General features: G+C 39.1%; 1 protein-coding gene across 1 annotated transcript in view; it reads left to right on the top strand.

Moving 5' to 3' along the window:
- ATP8A2 (ATPase phospholipid transporting 8A2) overlaps nucleotides 1-16,958 on the top strand; it is a 759,667-nt gene that overhangs the window by 710,292 nt on the left and 32,417 nt on the right. Inside the window, exons 34-35 of the mRNA XM_036745978.1 lie at nucleotides 4,191-4,279; nucleotides 12,337-12,441. Coding sequence (XP_036601873.1) covers nucleotides 4,191-4,279; nucleotides 12,337-12,441 — 194 coding nt within the window. The remainder of the gene's footprint in view (nucleotides 1-4,190; nucleotides 4,280-12,336; nucleotides 12,442-16,958) is intronic.

The following is a 16,958-nucleotide window of genomic DNA, read 5'->3' as shown; positions in this document are numbered from 1 at the left end:
CTTGCTAGGATTCTGAAATAGGTCAGTGGCAGAATATTCTTGAACACATTTTACAAAGTACAGCTCTGATGTTCCTTTCTCCCTGTTCGGTAAATCTAAGCTAAAAATTGGCAGCACTGCAGACATCTTGGATGGTAAAGAGAGGGCATGAGGGATTGTAGGAAACAGGGAACTTAATATCTCCCTGGAATTTGTTTACTTCCTCTCCTGACAAGTGGCATGAATATCAAGAAGTATTTTAATGTGCCATGTATTCTGGTTACCACTGCAGAGAAAAAAAAATCCTGTGTTATCTGTCACTCTGCTAACACTATGAGAGTTTGAACTCTCTAAGTGATAGCAGCATCTGGGAGCACCTGCTACTTAACCAAGGCTACTGAAGGTTATTACTCCTAAGTATATCTGAACTGTGACACAGCCACCCTAAATTACTATGTTCTTGCTATGTCACTCTTCCTAAAATAAAGGTGGAAAAGTGATTAACAAAAGGAGCTTCAGTGGGACAGAAAATATTCAGGATGCCAGAATTCAAAAATAACCCTTGGGCCTCAGTACTTCCAAGTAGGTGAGATTCCAGAACCTTTATAGAAGGGAGAAGAGGGGAGGTTATAACTGTTTGTCACTGTCACTGTTGACTAAATACATGTGGAAGAGCCAAATGTTCCCAAAAGTATTTTCCCCCTCTCACTCTATACTGGGGTCTGACATGGTCCAAAATTAAATTCATGTCACTGCTTTTATACAGTGATAGAGTATCATGCCCTTAAAATTAGTCTTGTCCTTTTTCGTTCATAAATAAGCTAGCCAAAGTCCCAAAGGGATAGGTGGGCAATGAGGAGAGAAACAATCCCTCATACATAATTTTCTACTCCTAGGAAGTCTAGTCCTATTCCCCTGAACTGTGGCTCTCCTGTCCTTTAAATTGTGGGTCACGACCCTGTATGAGGTCACAACCCACAGTTTAAGAAGTACTGAAGGGGTCATGAGTGGAAAAAATTCAAGAAGCCCTGCTTTAAAATACCATTTAAAATTCCCCCTAAGCAAGATGTGTAAGTTTGCCTCACCCCAGTACCATTCATCCCAACAGTTTCCTTCAGAGTTCCTCCATTCAAAGTCAAGTCAAATTAGATGCTATGTGCCAAGTGTTTTCAAACCTTAAATTGCTGTATCAATGTTAACTATTATTACTGATGAGCAATTTAGAAATTATGCCTGGGTTGGCAGTCCTCTTATCATCTTAATGCTTTATTTATTCAGCCACCAATTGGAGTCATCATTAGGTACCCTTATCGCACCAGTGGTTAGCTTTGGAAACAAAAATAAATAAAACTATTTCACCATTTATGTCTTTGCCCAGCACAATAATTATCTTTTTGATGGACTTGGAGGAAGAGCATACTTTATTATGGAGACAGTCAATTCTGTATTTCCTAGATGAGAGTCAAACAGGTGGAAACCTTAGAGACACTGTTTTTACAATGAGTGATGAGGTAGATTCTGATACTGGTTGTGAAAAATAATAATAAAACCACTTCCAAACCTCCACACATCTTCTTAGTATAAGTGGGTTATTTTTGGCCAAGTTTCCTGCCTGATCATTTACAATTTTCCCAGATTGTTTACTATATCGATATTGATGGTCATAAACTACTCATTTCTGTTATAAAATGTTGTCAAATGTTGTTTAAAATTTGTGCCATTCTTTGCCACAAGAGGCAGAATTTGCTTGGCATGTGTTACGTGTCTTCAATAGGTGTTTATTGGGTACTTATTATGCAGGAAGCATCAGTGCTAAGCTTTGTGTTCTACCTAGAAATGTAATATGTAGTCCATCCCTTCAAAGAATTTATATTGTAGTTGGAGAATTTACAAATACATAAGACAAAAACTAGATTAAAGAGTTAGCAAAATAAAGGGTTTAGATTTGCGGAAATGGCATTTGTAGAAAGGTATTGGGTGTGAGTGATGGGAGTGAAGGGAAAAGTGAGCATAGGTAAAGAGCTAGAAATGGAGATGGTGTACCCATTGATCAATACAGATTTAAGTGCCTACCCTGTATTAGCACTGGGGATACAAATTCAAAAGTGAGACAGCCAGGAGTTCTAAATAGTAGAGATGAGTCAGGAAGAGATTCAAAGTGGGAGGACCATCTGTGCAAAGGAAATGGAGACAGAAGACAGAATGTTATGTATAAGAAACAGTATCTAAGACAGTTTGACTGGAGAATAAAGTACATTATGGTGACTAATGTGTAGTCATCCTGGAAAGGTAAGCTGAAGCAAGACTATAACGGGTTTTAAATACCATGTGGGATGATTTATGTTTTATTCTAAAGGTAGGAAGTCTCTGGAGCCTCTTGAGGAGGGGAGGGACATTATCAGCTTGGCAGCTACTTGAAATATTGACAGAAAAGGGACACAGATGGGAGGCAGAGAGGCCAATTGAGAGCACATTACAACAGTCCAGGTGAGAGATAGTGAGGACCTGAAGTAGAATGTTTGTGGTGTTAGTGGAAACAGGGGGCCAGTTATGAAAGAAATTGAGGCAGAATCAATGAGATTTAACAATTTGCAGAATATAGGGATGAGAGAAAAAAGTTAAGAAAGACACCTTTGTTATCAACCTGAGTGGCTGAAAGAATGCTGGTATACTCAACAGAAACAGGAAAATTAGCAGGATTTAAGAAGGGATTTAAATTAGCAGGGTTTAAGAAGAAAGATGGGCTTTGTTTTAGACATGCTGAGCTTGAGCTGTCTATGGAGCATTCAGGTGGAGCTGTCCAGCAAGCATTTGGAGATTTGGGAGGAGAGCTCCAGAGGTGAGGGCTGGATGGGATGTATAGGTTTGGGAGTCATCTATGTAGTTGACTTGGGGAGTTGATAGGACCATCAAAAGATAGAGTAGAGAAAGAAGAAGAAAGGCCCTGTGACAGAACCCTAGAGCGTACTTATTATGCATGGGGACAGGGCATGAATGATTATCCTACAAAGACCTCAGTCTTTGCAAAGATCAGTCAGACAAGGTGGAACCACAACAAAATAGTTATAAAAATGCAAGGAGGAAAATATTCTCAAGAAGGAGGTGATTGTGAATGTCAGATGCTACAGAGATGTAAAGAAATGCAAGGAATAAAGAATAAGCCATTAGATTTAGCAAAAAAGAGATCCGTTAGTAACCTGCAGGAGATTAATTTCATTCAGTACAATGGTGGAAGGGAGTGGAAGCCAAATCCAAGGAGTTAAAAGTGTGTGCAAGTAGATGAAGGCAACAGATGGAGGCAGGTTTAGTTTTTTTGTTTGTTTTTGGTTTTTGTTGTTTTTTTTTTTTTCAAAAGGAATTTTTTTCTGTGAAAGGAAAGATATATAGGACAACAGCTTCAAGGAATGGTGAGGTCGAGTGAAAGGTTTTTTGTTTTTGTCCATAAGGTTGGGAGAAATCTGGATAGATTCGTAGGCAACAGGGAAGGAGCTGGTAGATAAGAGAGGTTGAAAATTAGGAAGAGAGATAGGAGATGCTCTCAAAGGGAATGGGATCAGGGGCACAAGTCAAAAGGTTGGTATCAAGTGGGACATATTTATAATGTATCAGCGATGATATTGTGGGGCTCTGTTGGTCAAGGCAATATTATGTAGGGTTTCCAAGTTTGCAGAGGGAACAAGAAGTAAATTAATCAGACTTTTGTAAAGGAAGATTAAGAAATAAATTTTAGAAAAAAAAAAGATAGCTTCTTATCCTTCTAATTCTCCCATTCCTTCACTTGTTTTGGATCTGTTTTTCATCCATATCATAACCTTTGGTCCTTTGGACCGTCCTATTTTCCCAGTCTGTCACCCCACACACATATCAGCTGCCTCTTTTCCAAACCTATGGTCTCCCTTACATTATTAGTGTCTGGGACCTAGCACCACCACCACCATCCCAGATTGTAAGCTTTTTGAGGGGCAGGGGCTTATTTATCTTTGTCTTATTTATCTTTGTATGCTAAGCAAAGAGGTATTTAGTAAATATTTATTAAATTAATTAAAATGAACATATATTTGTGGGCTTCATGAATATGTTGATCTTGGGGACTATGTTTTGCTTCCCATAGAATTGGATGTTACACTGTTCTTTCTAGTTGTGAAAGCAATCTTCATTGGCTGATCAGGTAAAAGTACTGGTACTAAGAATTCATTTCTTCTTCTTTGCAGGCAGGAATGGTGTTAAGATGTGGATACTTCTGGCTGGGTTTGCTTCTGGTGCCTGGGGCATGCTTACTTAAAGATTTAGCATGGACAGCGTAAGTTGAAAAGTGAAATAACAATGTAAATGTATTAGTAATGATCATAATCTCTTTGGGTATCAATACTATCATTCAAATTAAGCTAGTAGTCTCATCAGAATATTAAATGCCCTGGGAATTCTTATGAGACTCTCTATCTGAGGTCAGTTGAGCTATCTTGCCTGCATATATCTCAATAAGAATTTAGTGTTAAATTGTAATGCAAACAACATCCTAGAAAAGAACCAGCATCTGAAAGATACAGGCTTTACTCCCTCATGCCTTTTGAACCCTTTCTTCATTCTCATCCTTTATCTGCAGGCCTCCAGTCCCTTCCTCTTTTTACCTCACTCTCTACTCAGCTGAGTTTGCACTTACCAGCAGTCATATGCAATTATTTTCTTTCTTAAAATGATAGCCAATAATGTTAGGTCTTAGGAGCTCAAATCTCGTATCCTATTTCTGCTTTAAAGAAGTCAAAACTAGGTACTCAGTTATTGGAGGCATTGTAGGTTATAAAACTCACTTAAAATAAATAGAAATGAGGAAGGAAAAAAGGCAGTGATTTCCAAACTTTGCTTTTCTAGCCCAAGAGTAGCATGATGTAGTCATTGTCTCCTAGATTTTCAATTCTCAACCAGAGAATCAGATCAAAGCCACCTCCTCCCAAGTGTGCTCTTAGACTTGCCTGCATGAGTTGGATGACTCCTGGTTCCTGGTAGTGAACGAATGGCACTGGTTCTTTGTTTTTGTTTTCTTTTTTAATGGTCTCCGTCAAATAAAGAGTCCATCATCTTAAATCTGTCTCTTAAAATCCCCATTAATGACCCTGAATGTGGGGATTTCAACAGCAAAGCCTTTCTGCCATTTTAGAGAAAGAATGAGCGTTGATTACAAAGCTCACTAAACCAAAAGCCTTACTGTCTAATTTTCTGGGTGTTTTCCTAATGGGCTTTAAACAAAAGTTCCTCTATCACTAGTAAGCAAATAATATGTTCTCAAATTTTAAAAGGATTCTCCACTTTATCAAAGGGATTCGTAGCAGGACTCCTTCAAATAGCAATTCCTCAGGTTCATTTAAGTATTGGCTTACAGATAACCAAACACATGACCAAGGGTCAGGGGGAGGCAAAGAAACACAATGAAAATGTTTGGAGCCCCTCACAACTTATGATTAATAAGAAAAAAAGACAAAGCGTTTCCGAGATAATGATATGGAAGGATGAGGGAAATTATCACATTTTTTAAAATTTGATTTCTACAGTTTCAGTAACAGTTACATATTATGAAACAATAAAATGAATTGTAAAACATTGTAAATTATACCTTAATGTATAAGCAAAGGAGTCATTGGTCTAAACAGAACAATTTTTGCTTTTATTTTAGGGGTGCCCAAGCCTTCCCACAAATACTTGGCAATTTCCCTGAAGATATAGTTTTCCTAACCTGGCTACATTTAGGACAAAGCATACTGGCGGGGGGGGGGGGGGGGGGGGGGACCCAAAGGTAGAGAATTATGGCTTTAATCTGAGTCTTCCAAGAAAAGACATCAGGTTTCATTTTTGTCATTCCCTTCCTCCCACCTTCAGTGAGAATTGTTCTTGCCTGACAGTTAAGGATATATCTTTTGAAGAAGTTTTCATTTTGGCATTATCTTGACAACTGATGATACCTAATGTGAAAAATATATAAAAATCCAAAATATGCTGTATAAAATTGTCAGCGACTCACTAAGTTTTTTAGCTATTGAGGTAAATTCAGTAGTACTTATCTTCTTGGGCTTTAGTCTGGGTCCAGTTTTATAGATACAGTGATTTAATGACTCCCCACCACTACCACCATTGTAAGTGCCAAAACTATATTTTTCATTAAATGGCACTCCTCTGAGATATTAAGGGTAGCCAGAAAAGGCATAATATGAATCTAACTGAGAGTTGAAGGGAATGCCATGCCCCATATTTGCTCTTTTAGGCAATGCCCCCAAGTAGCACAATGTAATCATTGTCTACCAGGTTTTCTGTATCCAGTAAGAGAATCAAATACAAATTGCCTTCTGACAAGTGTGCCCTCAGACTTACCTGCATGCATGACTACTTCTTCCTGGTAATGAATGAGAAGCATTGGTTTTGTTGTAAAGTGGTCTCAATTGAATAAGATTTAATCATCTAGAATTAGTCTCCTGAAAATTCTGTTGGTAAACCTCAGTTTTTGCCTAATGGAATTTCAACAACAGTATCTCCACCTCCCCTTTCACTCTTTATCCCCACCCCTGCCCACCCCCAACAATCTCGATGTTAAGAATGTGCCGGGATGAGCAAGTTCGCTAGACCAAAACCCTATACCTCACTGTCTGATTTTTGGGATTTTTTTCCCAATAGGTTTTAAACAGGAGGCCCTTATCACCATTAAAAACTTAATCTGTTCCCTCAAACAGAATTTTTTTTTTGCCTGCTGTCATTGTAAAATTAATGCCATTTATATTTTAACTAGGATAAGTCAAATGACACAACTTGCAGCCTCACCATATGGAAGGAGTAAAAATACATTTCCTTTCCAAGGGCTTGGCCAGACAAAACTTGAGCTGGGACCAAAAGCCTTGAAAAGAAGACACTTTGGGGAAAAGGAAGAGGTCACTTCTGTTTGTGCCTATTGCACTGCGGTATTTGCACACAGCTGTCTGTTTTTCAGCACCAAGCCTATGTGTCCACATATGAACCGCACAAAGGACATCACCTAATGCAGAAAGGGTTGCCAGCAATGGAAGGAAAGGTGGTTTGGTAGTCTAGCACTAGGAGGATCTGTAGGGATGTAGACGTTCAGTTTGGGATAGGCATTTTAGTCCCAAACCAGAATGGAGTCTTGTTTTGGCAAATTGAGCTCTATAATTTTCTTTTGTTCAGATAATCCAGCTATCATCATACAGACCACTTATCTCATACCATGTTCCTTTCAGCCCTGAGCTTGAAACATTTGCTGTTGAGTCAAGTAAATCTGGAATGTCTTCCCTCCTTTTCTAAGAAGAGGAAGCTCATTATTAAATACTTGGCTCGGTTAGTGCCACATTGTTTAACTCTAGTCTCAATTCCTAAACTTCAATTTTGGAAACCATGCAGTATTTTTCCTTCTTGCTTACTGTACTGTTATGAATAGATAGTCATCCTGATGACCAAAAGCCCACCACATTCCCAATTTTTGAACTTATTTAGGGGAAATAATTATAAATTAACAGTTGATATAAATCAAGGAGCATCTGTAGAATTTAGTGTTAGGTTTTATGACAAAGTATGTAATGAGTCATTAGAGCAGCATTGTGAGATTTTGTTGGAAGGGCTATTCCTTGCTTCCTGGATTGGACCAAGAACAGAGAAATGCCATTCCTTGGTATGCCCCTTCATATTAAAAAAGCTGATAAATTCTGTCCCATTCCAAAAAATTATTTTTTCTCAGCTCTTGCCAACAGTCCATGAGGAGATCTGCTACCCCAATCTCCCAGGTTCCTGCTGGTTTTCTATCCTGTTTATCTCTCCTTGCATGTGGCCACCCTAACTGCTAAGGGTAAAAAGAGGCAATTGGAAGCAGGTAGTACAGTGGCTAGAGTGCTTGACCCAAAGTCCAAAAAAAAAACAAATTCAAATCCAGCCTAAGACATTTACTAGCTGTGTGACCACTTAACCAGTGCCTGCCTCAGTTTCCCCAACTGTAAAATGCAGATAACAATGCCGTCTTCCTCCCACGGTTGTTGCGAGGATAAAATAAAATATTTGTAAAGTGCTTTGCAAACCGTTAAGGGCTACATATAATGCTAGCTATTATTACTACCTTTGATTTAAAGTGCTTTGTTAGATAAATATGATCCCTGGCTAAAAAGATATTTGGTTATAGAAGTAGAGATCTTAAATTGCCTGAGAAAAACTTAACAGCCTTCAGTTGACATTCTTCCAAGTTATTTGCCTATGATGACTTTTTTATATAATCTCCCAACCTGCCTACCTCTCAGCAATGGAAAATTCATTATTTGTTTTGAAATCATCTGTTAAAGCTTGAAGGACAGTGAACTTATTTGAGTGGATTTCTTTTTATTTTGTTATATTTCCTTCAGGAACATAGTTATCATTTCCTAAATTTGTATTATATCCAACCAGACTTTTCCTTGCTGTAGTCCCCCAGAGACACAACTCAAAAGATAAAGCAACAGATAGTTTAAACATAGAAAGGACAGGTAACTTCGAACCATGTAATCAAGCTCATTTCCTTTTAACTAGTATCATTGTGCATGTGAGAGCACTCAGAAGATTGAACGTTTTCTTTTGATCTGCTGACTCTCAACGCCCGTACATCTCAGGGAGAGGAAGCAGTTACCTGTGTTAAGGCAAGAAAAGAAACGAAAGATAATGGAAAACACAAGATTTCTAATATTCAAGTTTCTAACACAGTTGAAAACTTAAAACCTGCCCACTGGTCAGAGATGATTCTGATGCCTAAGACAAATGCTGAAATTTGTACCAGGGCCCAACCCACTGCTACTCTAACAGTGCTTAATGTAGATGAGGGCTGATCAAAGTAGCCCTAGCACATTTACTCCATTTAAAGCATGTCTCAGAAACACGGAATCCTGATTCACATTCATGCCTCAATGAGATGCCAGTGACTAATTTGTAAATGCCTCTTGACCTCTCAGTGTTGAGACTTATCTAATCCACAAGTATATATTACCAAGCAAAGATTTTGGAGTCACTTGTCCAGTTTTTGGACTTTTTTTAAAGGGGATTGGGCAGGGTGAGACTTGAACAGGACTTTAAATCAGGAGACCTGGGTTTGATTTCTTCTTGGTTTTTATACTTATTAGGTATGTTACATTGAGCACATCACTTAAAGTTGACTCGTGCATCAAATGAGCCTAATTAGACTTGTCTGCCTATCTTACAGAGCTCTACAGTGATCAAAGGAGAGACCATTACAAATATGCAAACAAATGAGTGCCATACAAATAAGCATAGTTATTACGAATAATACATCATTGTGATCAATACCACTCCATACTGGGCACAATATGAGTCATCAGTTCCCCACCACTAATACTGATGTGTTCTAAAATTTCTTCTTTAAGTCATTGTGGAATTCTGAGCACATTGTGCCTTAGGAGCAATGGTAATCTACAATTCCTGAGAAAACTAAAGGCAAAAGATAGCTTTGTAGATTTGTAGTATTCTAGCTACCTTGTAGGTTATAAATGGACTTTTATGAGCTAGTCTGAGAACCTAAACACCATTTATAACATCGTTTCTACGGGGAGAAATGCATCCCACAGTGTACACTGATCTAGGGAACATGAGCCTGGTGCATAAAGGTACCAGAAACACATTCAAGGCCAATTGAAAAGGTGAAGGAGAGGACTGAGGGAAATTGGGGATAGATGGGGAATATGTGTAATTTAGGAAGTGAGACTAGAGTTAAACATTATAGCACTCCCTTTTCATAGAAAATTCCAGGTTTACCTGATACAACAACTAATGTGTAGTAATGGGAGGCCAGAGTGGGGTAGGAAGGCCCCTGTCATCCAGGCCTCCACCCTTGAACAACTCTCAAGACCTAGGCCATAGTTCTTTCGAACCCCATCCCCAAAGGGAAGATGGTGGCACCAGAGACATGTTTTCTCTTCTCACACCAACCTCCTTGCCAGCACTTCAGCTCCCACCATCTAGCATGTGGTCAGAAGGTCATAAGAGCCAGTTCTCAGTCTGTGGGAAGAGCCTGCCTGAACTAGCACAGGCCAGCCAGGTATGTGAGATAGCGTATGAGTGAGGTGTTCATAAGCTGGGGAAGCAGTACCTGCACTTCCCCTTGGAGTTAAATGCAGCTGGCCTGACTCACAGATAGTCTGTCGAAAACGGGCACAATGAAAAGCAAATGCTCAAAATGACCAGTAACATTTAGCCATATCAAGTGGTGATGTCGCTTAGTGGACTTTTGGATGTCCCACTGCCACACACATACTATTTATTTTCTATGAAATTGCCATCGCTTTGTCTTCAAGCCACAGCATTTATCTGTAATGATAGTCTCATAGATATGAGAGTATTTCCTTTATTTAAATATTGTGTGATAAGCTTTTTATTGATATGTTACTCTGGAGAGAGAAGGATAAACTGTATACATATACAGTGCATGTGGAGTACTCATCAGTTACAGATTAATATAGAGTGTGAGAAGTTTGTGTTTTATCTTAGAATTCATTTCAGTTAAATATAGGTATGTATACATATATGATTAAGATGTGAGTTCTTGCACACATCATTATATTAAAAGTAATGTGGTCTGTAGAGCTAAATTATGTCTAATTGAAAATTACATTAGTTTTTAAATGCATGTGTAGAAAATTATACATATATGTATATATATATATAAATGCAGTAATTTATGTTTTAAATATGCATGTGTGTATATAGAGAATTATATATGTGTATATATATAAATGTAGTAATTTATGTATAAGTTAAGAAGATAAGTTTTTTAATTTTCAAAGTGTTAATGAAATTTCTGAATATTTTATTATCACCTAAAAATTCTATAAATGCCAGCTTTAAAAAGGAAGGTTGAAAGCCTTCTGCTCACTTTTGTTTGAATTTAAGGATGTTACCATTGGTGACTTAGGTGAATCTGCTCACCTATCTCCCTTCATTCCTTGGCCAGATATGCAAAGTCTTCTCTCTTCTACCTTAGATGAATCTCTTTCATGGTACAGCAAATGCACAGGGTTTGGTTTTTTTTTTTTGATCACAAGGTTTCTTTTTAATGAACAAGGGATCCTAGCACATGTGAATAATATCTCAATTCTTTGCCATCTTACAGCTTTACTTTGCCCAGATCTTCCCAGAATGCTTCTGACTGCCTTCTCTTCCATTTTCTTTGACCATGTTGTGTGCCAAGTGATAACTTTCTAGGCCCAGAATGATTTGTCTCTCTACTTTGAAGAGATCCTGTGGTCAACAAATTGCATGAAAATAATGACAAAGGTTTTAGTGATTTTTTTAAGTATGTAGAGGTCATTGTAAGAACAATAATATGAATGGACTTAGGTAAAAACTATGATGTTCTAATATCTTTGAGAAGAGGTAAGCTTGTTTCTTGAGAGAACAACTCAGAAAATGTCTAGAATTCAGACATAATATATTATTGCTGAATAAAATGGATTATGGGGAAGGGGAGAAATTCTTAGGTATGTATTCATCTTTTAGTTTATAAACTTTATTTTTATCAGCATTATTAACATCCAACTCATTTCACAGGCGATATTAAGCTCCTCAAGCAAGAGAATTATAGTCTAATGGAAAGTGGTTAGCCAGAGAAAAATGGAGCATGGATGTGTCTTGATACTTTCGTTGCCTTCCAGGTTTGGGGTCAGAGTCTTCACTCCAAGGGGGTGAGCTCTGCCAGGATAAACCTCCCTACCATGTTACAGTTTGTGTAATAGCTGCCTGTGGAAAAGGGCAGGAAAGAAATGCCTGGCATAGACCCCCCACCCACACACACACATGTTTCTTTCACATCCTTAGGCTCAGAGAAGGAAGCAGTATCCACGAGTGACCATTTGGATGAGGTTTGTAAGGACCAGGATGATCAGCTCCTTGCATCAGGTTTTCAGTCCTTTTTGATAAAAAGGTCTTTCAGGACAGATTGGAAACATGTCTTGCTTGACTCACTGAATATTTGGTGAATCATCTGGTCTCTCCTTGGAATGGCAGAGGGCTGGGTCAGTCCCGTGACTAGCCTGTTGGGGCTCCACAATTCAACCCTAGATCATTAGGGTTTTCATAAGATAGTAAGTGTTCTGTGAAGTAGGTGAATGATTATATCCTTCATAGACCATAGCTAGCTCTGATCACCAGCATCCTGGTAAGGCTTCCCAGTTTATATACTCTATACTTGCATGGAGGCTTTGAATGCCTCATTATGTCCCAAGCCTTCCTGTGGCCATGGATGAACATCTCTGTTCTGAGAGGGGAATATGGGGTCTTTTTGTAGCTGTGTAAACCTCATGTGTTGTCTTCTCTTTTTGTCTTTCCCTTATGATACAGGGCCAAGCATACCTACCATAAAACTTTGCTGGAGCAGGTTCAGGAGTTGGAAACTAAGTCCAGAGAGCTGGGAAAAACTAAGCTTCGTGATAGTAATGGAAAGAGGTGGGGCAATTCCATCCTAATTTTTTTTAAAAGTATCAATTCTCCCTACCCCTTTCCCCATATCTCTCTCCACCTTCCCAGTTTTGGAAATAATCATGATTTACTCATGCTTTTCCCTTCCCCTCTGCCCCCCTGCCCAAAAAGGCATTTTCCCCTCAGGAAGTAAACAAATCTGAGATTTTAGCCTCTGTCACTGTATGGCAGTGTGGAACACAGGCTTTCCTAACCACCAAGCCTGTCCTCAGGACAGGCCCTTTCTCCACTTACTGGATTCTGTATTGTGGCCTGTCATCACCAAATTGAGTCCAATGTGGAAAATGGGAAAAGCAGTCATTCTGACTTAGGGTAGATGAGATCAGGCTCAGCAATATTACCAAAGAGGATTGGAAAGCAAAAGAAAACTCAGTCTGTTTTGGTATCTGGCCTAGTCATCCTCTGCTCAGAATTTATGCACTGTTTGGTTTCTTGCTGATGTACAGGGCTGCCAATGTGGATTCTTCAGCTTGCTGATCTTCAGGGGCCATGCGCATCCCTTGTTACCATACCACTTGGAGTGGGCCTGATGAGCTTATTAATTCTTTTTTCCTGGTGGCAGCATGACTGTCACATGAGCTAGAGCTGCTCTCTGTGTATATGTTTAAATGATTACACCTCCTCACCTCCTTTGCCTTCTGCATACCAGCAGGCCAAACATCTCTGAGAGTAGGTCATGCAAATGAGTCCTTGTTCACAGCATGGAACCATTTCATGGCATGTTCAGTTATGGTGATTAAATTAGATTTGACAAAAACTACATAAATTAGCAAAGAGAAGAAAGCCTGGTGTCTGGGAAAAGTTTGCATCCTAATAGACAAGATCAACATTCTTTCAGTTTGGGATGTCTTCTTGGAAATAAAGGAATTATGGACATCCCTCAGTGAAAAGAGTTCTTTAACAATTGAACAAGCATTTTTATTAAGCACCTGCTATGTTCTGGGTGCTCTACTGAGCTCTGAGTGTACAAAGAGAAAAACCAAAGTAGTTTCTCCCCTCAAAGAGCTTATGATCTAGAGTGACATGTAATTTCTCCTGATTGATGTAAAGTGCGCAAAGAAAAAAGTTCCACTGTTTCTTGACTTATTACTACAAAAGTGACACATTAAATTGAGTTTTAAGGAATCTTTTTGTAAGCTAAAAATAAGTTTTTAATAAAGAATTGTTAATAAACTATATTCGTAATAAATTGCCCTCACCACTCAGAAAAAAAGATCCAATGAAGAGATATAGGTATTGATGTTTGGTTGAACAGTCATTCTGTAATTGTTCAATAGTTTTATATATAAAACACCAGAGAACTATATGAACATGTCATTAGGTGATGAGATGAAAACCTACAATGCACTTGATTGTGTATTCATTGAAGTGTAAAGTGAGAAATTTCAGGAGGCTGAACCACTCCCCAAAGTAAAGATTTAGTCATTATAATGAAAAATTTCTTCACAAATCAAGGCAATGTAGTACCTAGTTTATCATAGAGAAAAGTTTATAACTCAAAGGTTCATAAACAGAAGGACAGGCATGTTCTGTGTGTAGCCACACAAGATAAAATGAATAGTAAATTTTCAGTTGATCATTCATTAAATGGTCCACAGCAAAACATGAGCTATCAGAGGAGTTCTACATTTGCAGCTACACATGTTGAAAAGCCCTGGAGATTCGTAGGCAGTCCTTTTCATTACTGCCTATTTAGATTTTTACCATTGCCTCTCTTGTTTATTAGCAGTGGACTCAGAGAAAAAGCAGCTTTTGAAAAGAGAGAAGGAACCCTAAATATCTTGTAGGGACCCAAGTATTTCATTCAGCTCTTTTCAAGGATGTTATTTTGGGGAAATTTGAAAGGATTTCCATATTCAGGATTTTTTAATGATAATATTGGCAACATATGGCTGCTATTTGCAGGGATAGTTTTGAAGAGACAGATTGTTACTGATGATAATTCCTGTTTAAAATTTTAAGGCAGATTGAAATACTGTTTGACTCTATCAGGAGGAAGTTGGAGCCTACATTGTATGTGCATCTGTCTAGACTTTGCTCACCTTCCTCATTCATGTTTACATATTGTCTAGTCATCATAAAAACTTAACATTGTAGCTCGTGATTTTTTTTTTTGGTATGTGCTCAGTGTTTTCATAGACCACTGTTTTCCTAAGTTCAGACTGCAAGCTCTTTTATCTGTCTTCATCCATACAGATCCCCTGCTTCAATAGCTCGCATGAAGATGATGTAAGGAATCCATCCCCCAACCACACCTCCCAATGAGTTTGTTTTTCCTCTCTCCTAATTGCTCCCAGATTTTCTGTGTGGTCCAGCTGCAAACAAGATAAATGGGGAAGTGCTCCAGTCTGCTAGAGGTGCTGGCTTTATGCTTAGGTTGTAGCTTCCCGAGCTTAGCCTCAGAATTGTTCTTTTCTATCTCCTTTGTGTGAAGCCCAGCTCTCTCACACCTGCTTCCATTGGTGCGCTTGTCCTTGGGCAGAGAAAAGCAGAGTATGAGGGAGTGGGGATTTCTGAGACTATGACCCTACGCAATGTTTAAAAATCTATATAATTGCTAAGAGCTTCATTACGGTGGTATGGCTTCCCTGCAGTCTCTTTTCAGACTTGCTGAGGGCCCCTGCTGGTACCTCTGATATTCATGTTTACCCAGATACTTTCTAAGGAGAAAAGCGAGTAACCGGAGTCTATTTGTATCTGAAGAGAGGCCGGTGGAGAGAAGGAGGACACATCCGCGGTAACTATAGGCTTTCCGGCGTCCTCTCCGCTAGTTGGAAGTGTCTGTGCAAAGCTGCCCTTAAGAAACATCAGGCATCATCTGGGTTCTCTCAGGCTACTACACGTGGCATTTAGATTGGGGGAGGTGTTATCTAGTCTCTAGTGGAGAAAACAGTATGTAATTAAAGATGAAGAGCCCTTGGCAGTAAACTCTTGTAATCCGCACAAGAATAGGTCTGTCGGGGGCCAGTCCTTCAAAAAGGCCCAAAGCCAGCCGAATTAGAAGCCGGCACCCTGTCCTAAGCGGCGAACCGACCCTAGGTGCCCAGAGCAGGGTCTCCCAAAGCGCCTGAATGTTCTTCTCTAAGAACTCCTCAGTACATTCTGCCTTGACTAGGAAGGAAGGAAAGTAGGTCGCTCTAAAGGTCTCACGCTCTATGCCTATTAGCCCATCTAAACGATAAATTTATCATATTAGCCGTCTTATTGAAATGTGGATTGAGGGACGGGACAGGAAGAAGCAAAAATAGAAAAAAGTTCAAGTAAGGCCTGGATGGGAGAAGTTTCAATACAACAGTTCTGAAAAATGGGAGCTATCGTTCCTGTCCTCAGGGAGCTTACGTTCTACTGGGGTAATACAGGCACCCTGGGACGGAAGAGAGGAGCCGCATGAGAGCTCTGTGTTTGGGGCAGCGGGAGTGCACGGAGAAGAGAAGGAAGAGCAGTTGGACCTCTGGGCTTGAGTTCTACTCTAGGCAAGGTCGATGGCTTATTCATCCTAGTACCTAAGACTCTTTAGTTTTCCTGATAGTGATGTAATAGAAGTTTTAAAATAAAGAATAAGGAAGCAGAGCAGCGCTTGGTTATTAAGCAAGATAATTTCTCTTCCTTTGCTTTAAATATTTTCTTTTAATAATATCCTTCATTTATTAGTACACTATATATTTTTCACAAACCGTCCTATCCAGCCGTATCTTTTAAACAGCAATGAAGCAGCAAGGCCTTCCTTTTATGTTGCACAGTAGACATGAATGAAATTAAAAATAGGTCTCCTCTCTTACTTTTCGGGGGGCTGATTTTTTGTTTTTCCTTTACTTTCTCATGGGGATTTCCCATGGGGGGGGACTATCTAATTCAGTTTAAAAATGAAAGCTTTAATTTTAGAAATTCCTTTAAAGGGTATGTATGGCTTAATTAAGACACTTCATAAAATGATGTTTTCATCATTTTCAATAATACGGACATTAGTTTTTGTTTCAGGGTTGGGTTGTTTTTTGGCGGGGGAGGGAGATTGGTAGAACAACAAACAAGAAAAATAGTTTTAGCGTATGAAAATTTTATCTCGTTTCCCAGTTTTACTGAGTTTACCTCTCACTTTAACTGAATCTTGTGCTAATCCAAGTCATTTCTCCCCTCCTTTCTAATCACCACAGTGGGGTGGGGGCTGGAGCAACGAAGGGACAATTTTCTGAGCTTTGCTTCAGGCCAGTTTAAATATCAATTGTTCCAGGTTCCTGTTTTTGTCTTTCACTGGCAAGCCCTGGGATTTTCTTTCACTTAAGTGCTTTCACCAATTATAACTTACTCTTTTGCTTTGGTAAATGTAGCTACATGGCTAGCCTTACCGTCTTAGAGCAAGTTACCTTTTTATCACCCCTCCAGTATTGTACATGAAAATGGATGCGTGGTTGGCTGGGTGACACCCCTCTTTTCCCCCACCCCAGCTGATGCAGGCACACATAAAGAGGGATTTCACTCAGTAGAGC

The sequence above is a fragment of the Trichosurus vulpecula genome, chromosome 2 (genome assembly GCF_011100635.1).
Source record: "Trichosurus vulpecula isolate mTriVul1 chromosome 2, mTriVul1.pri, whole genome shotgun sequence".
NCBI lineage: Eukaryota > Metazoa > Chordata > Mammalia > Diprotodontia > Phalangeridae > Trichosurus > Trichosurus vulpecula.
This window is presented reverse-complemented; position numbering and strand designations above follow the sequence as displayed.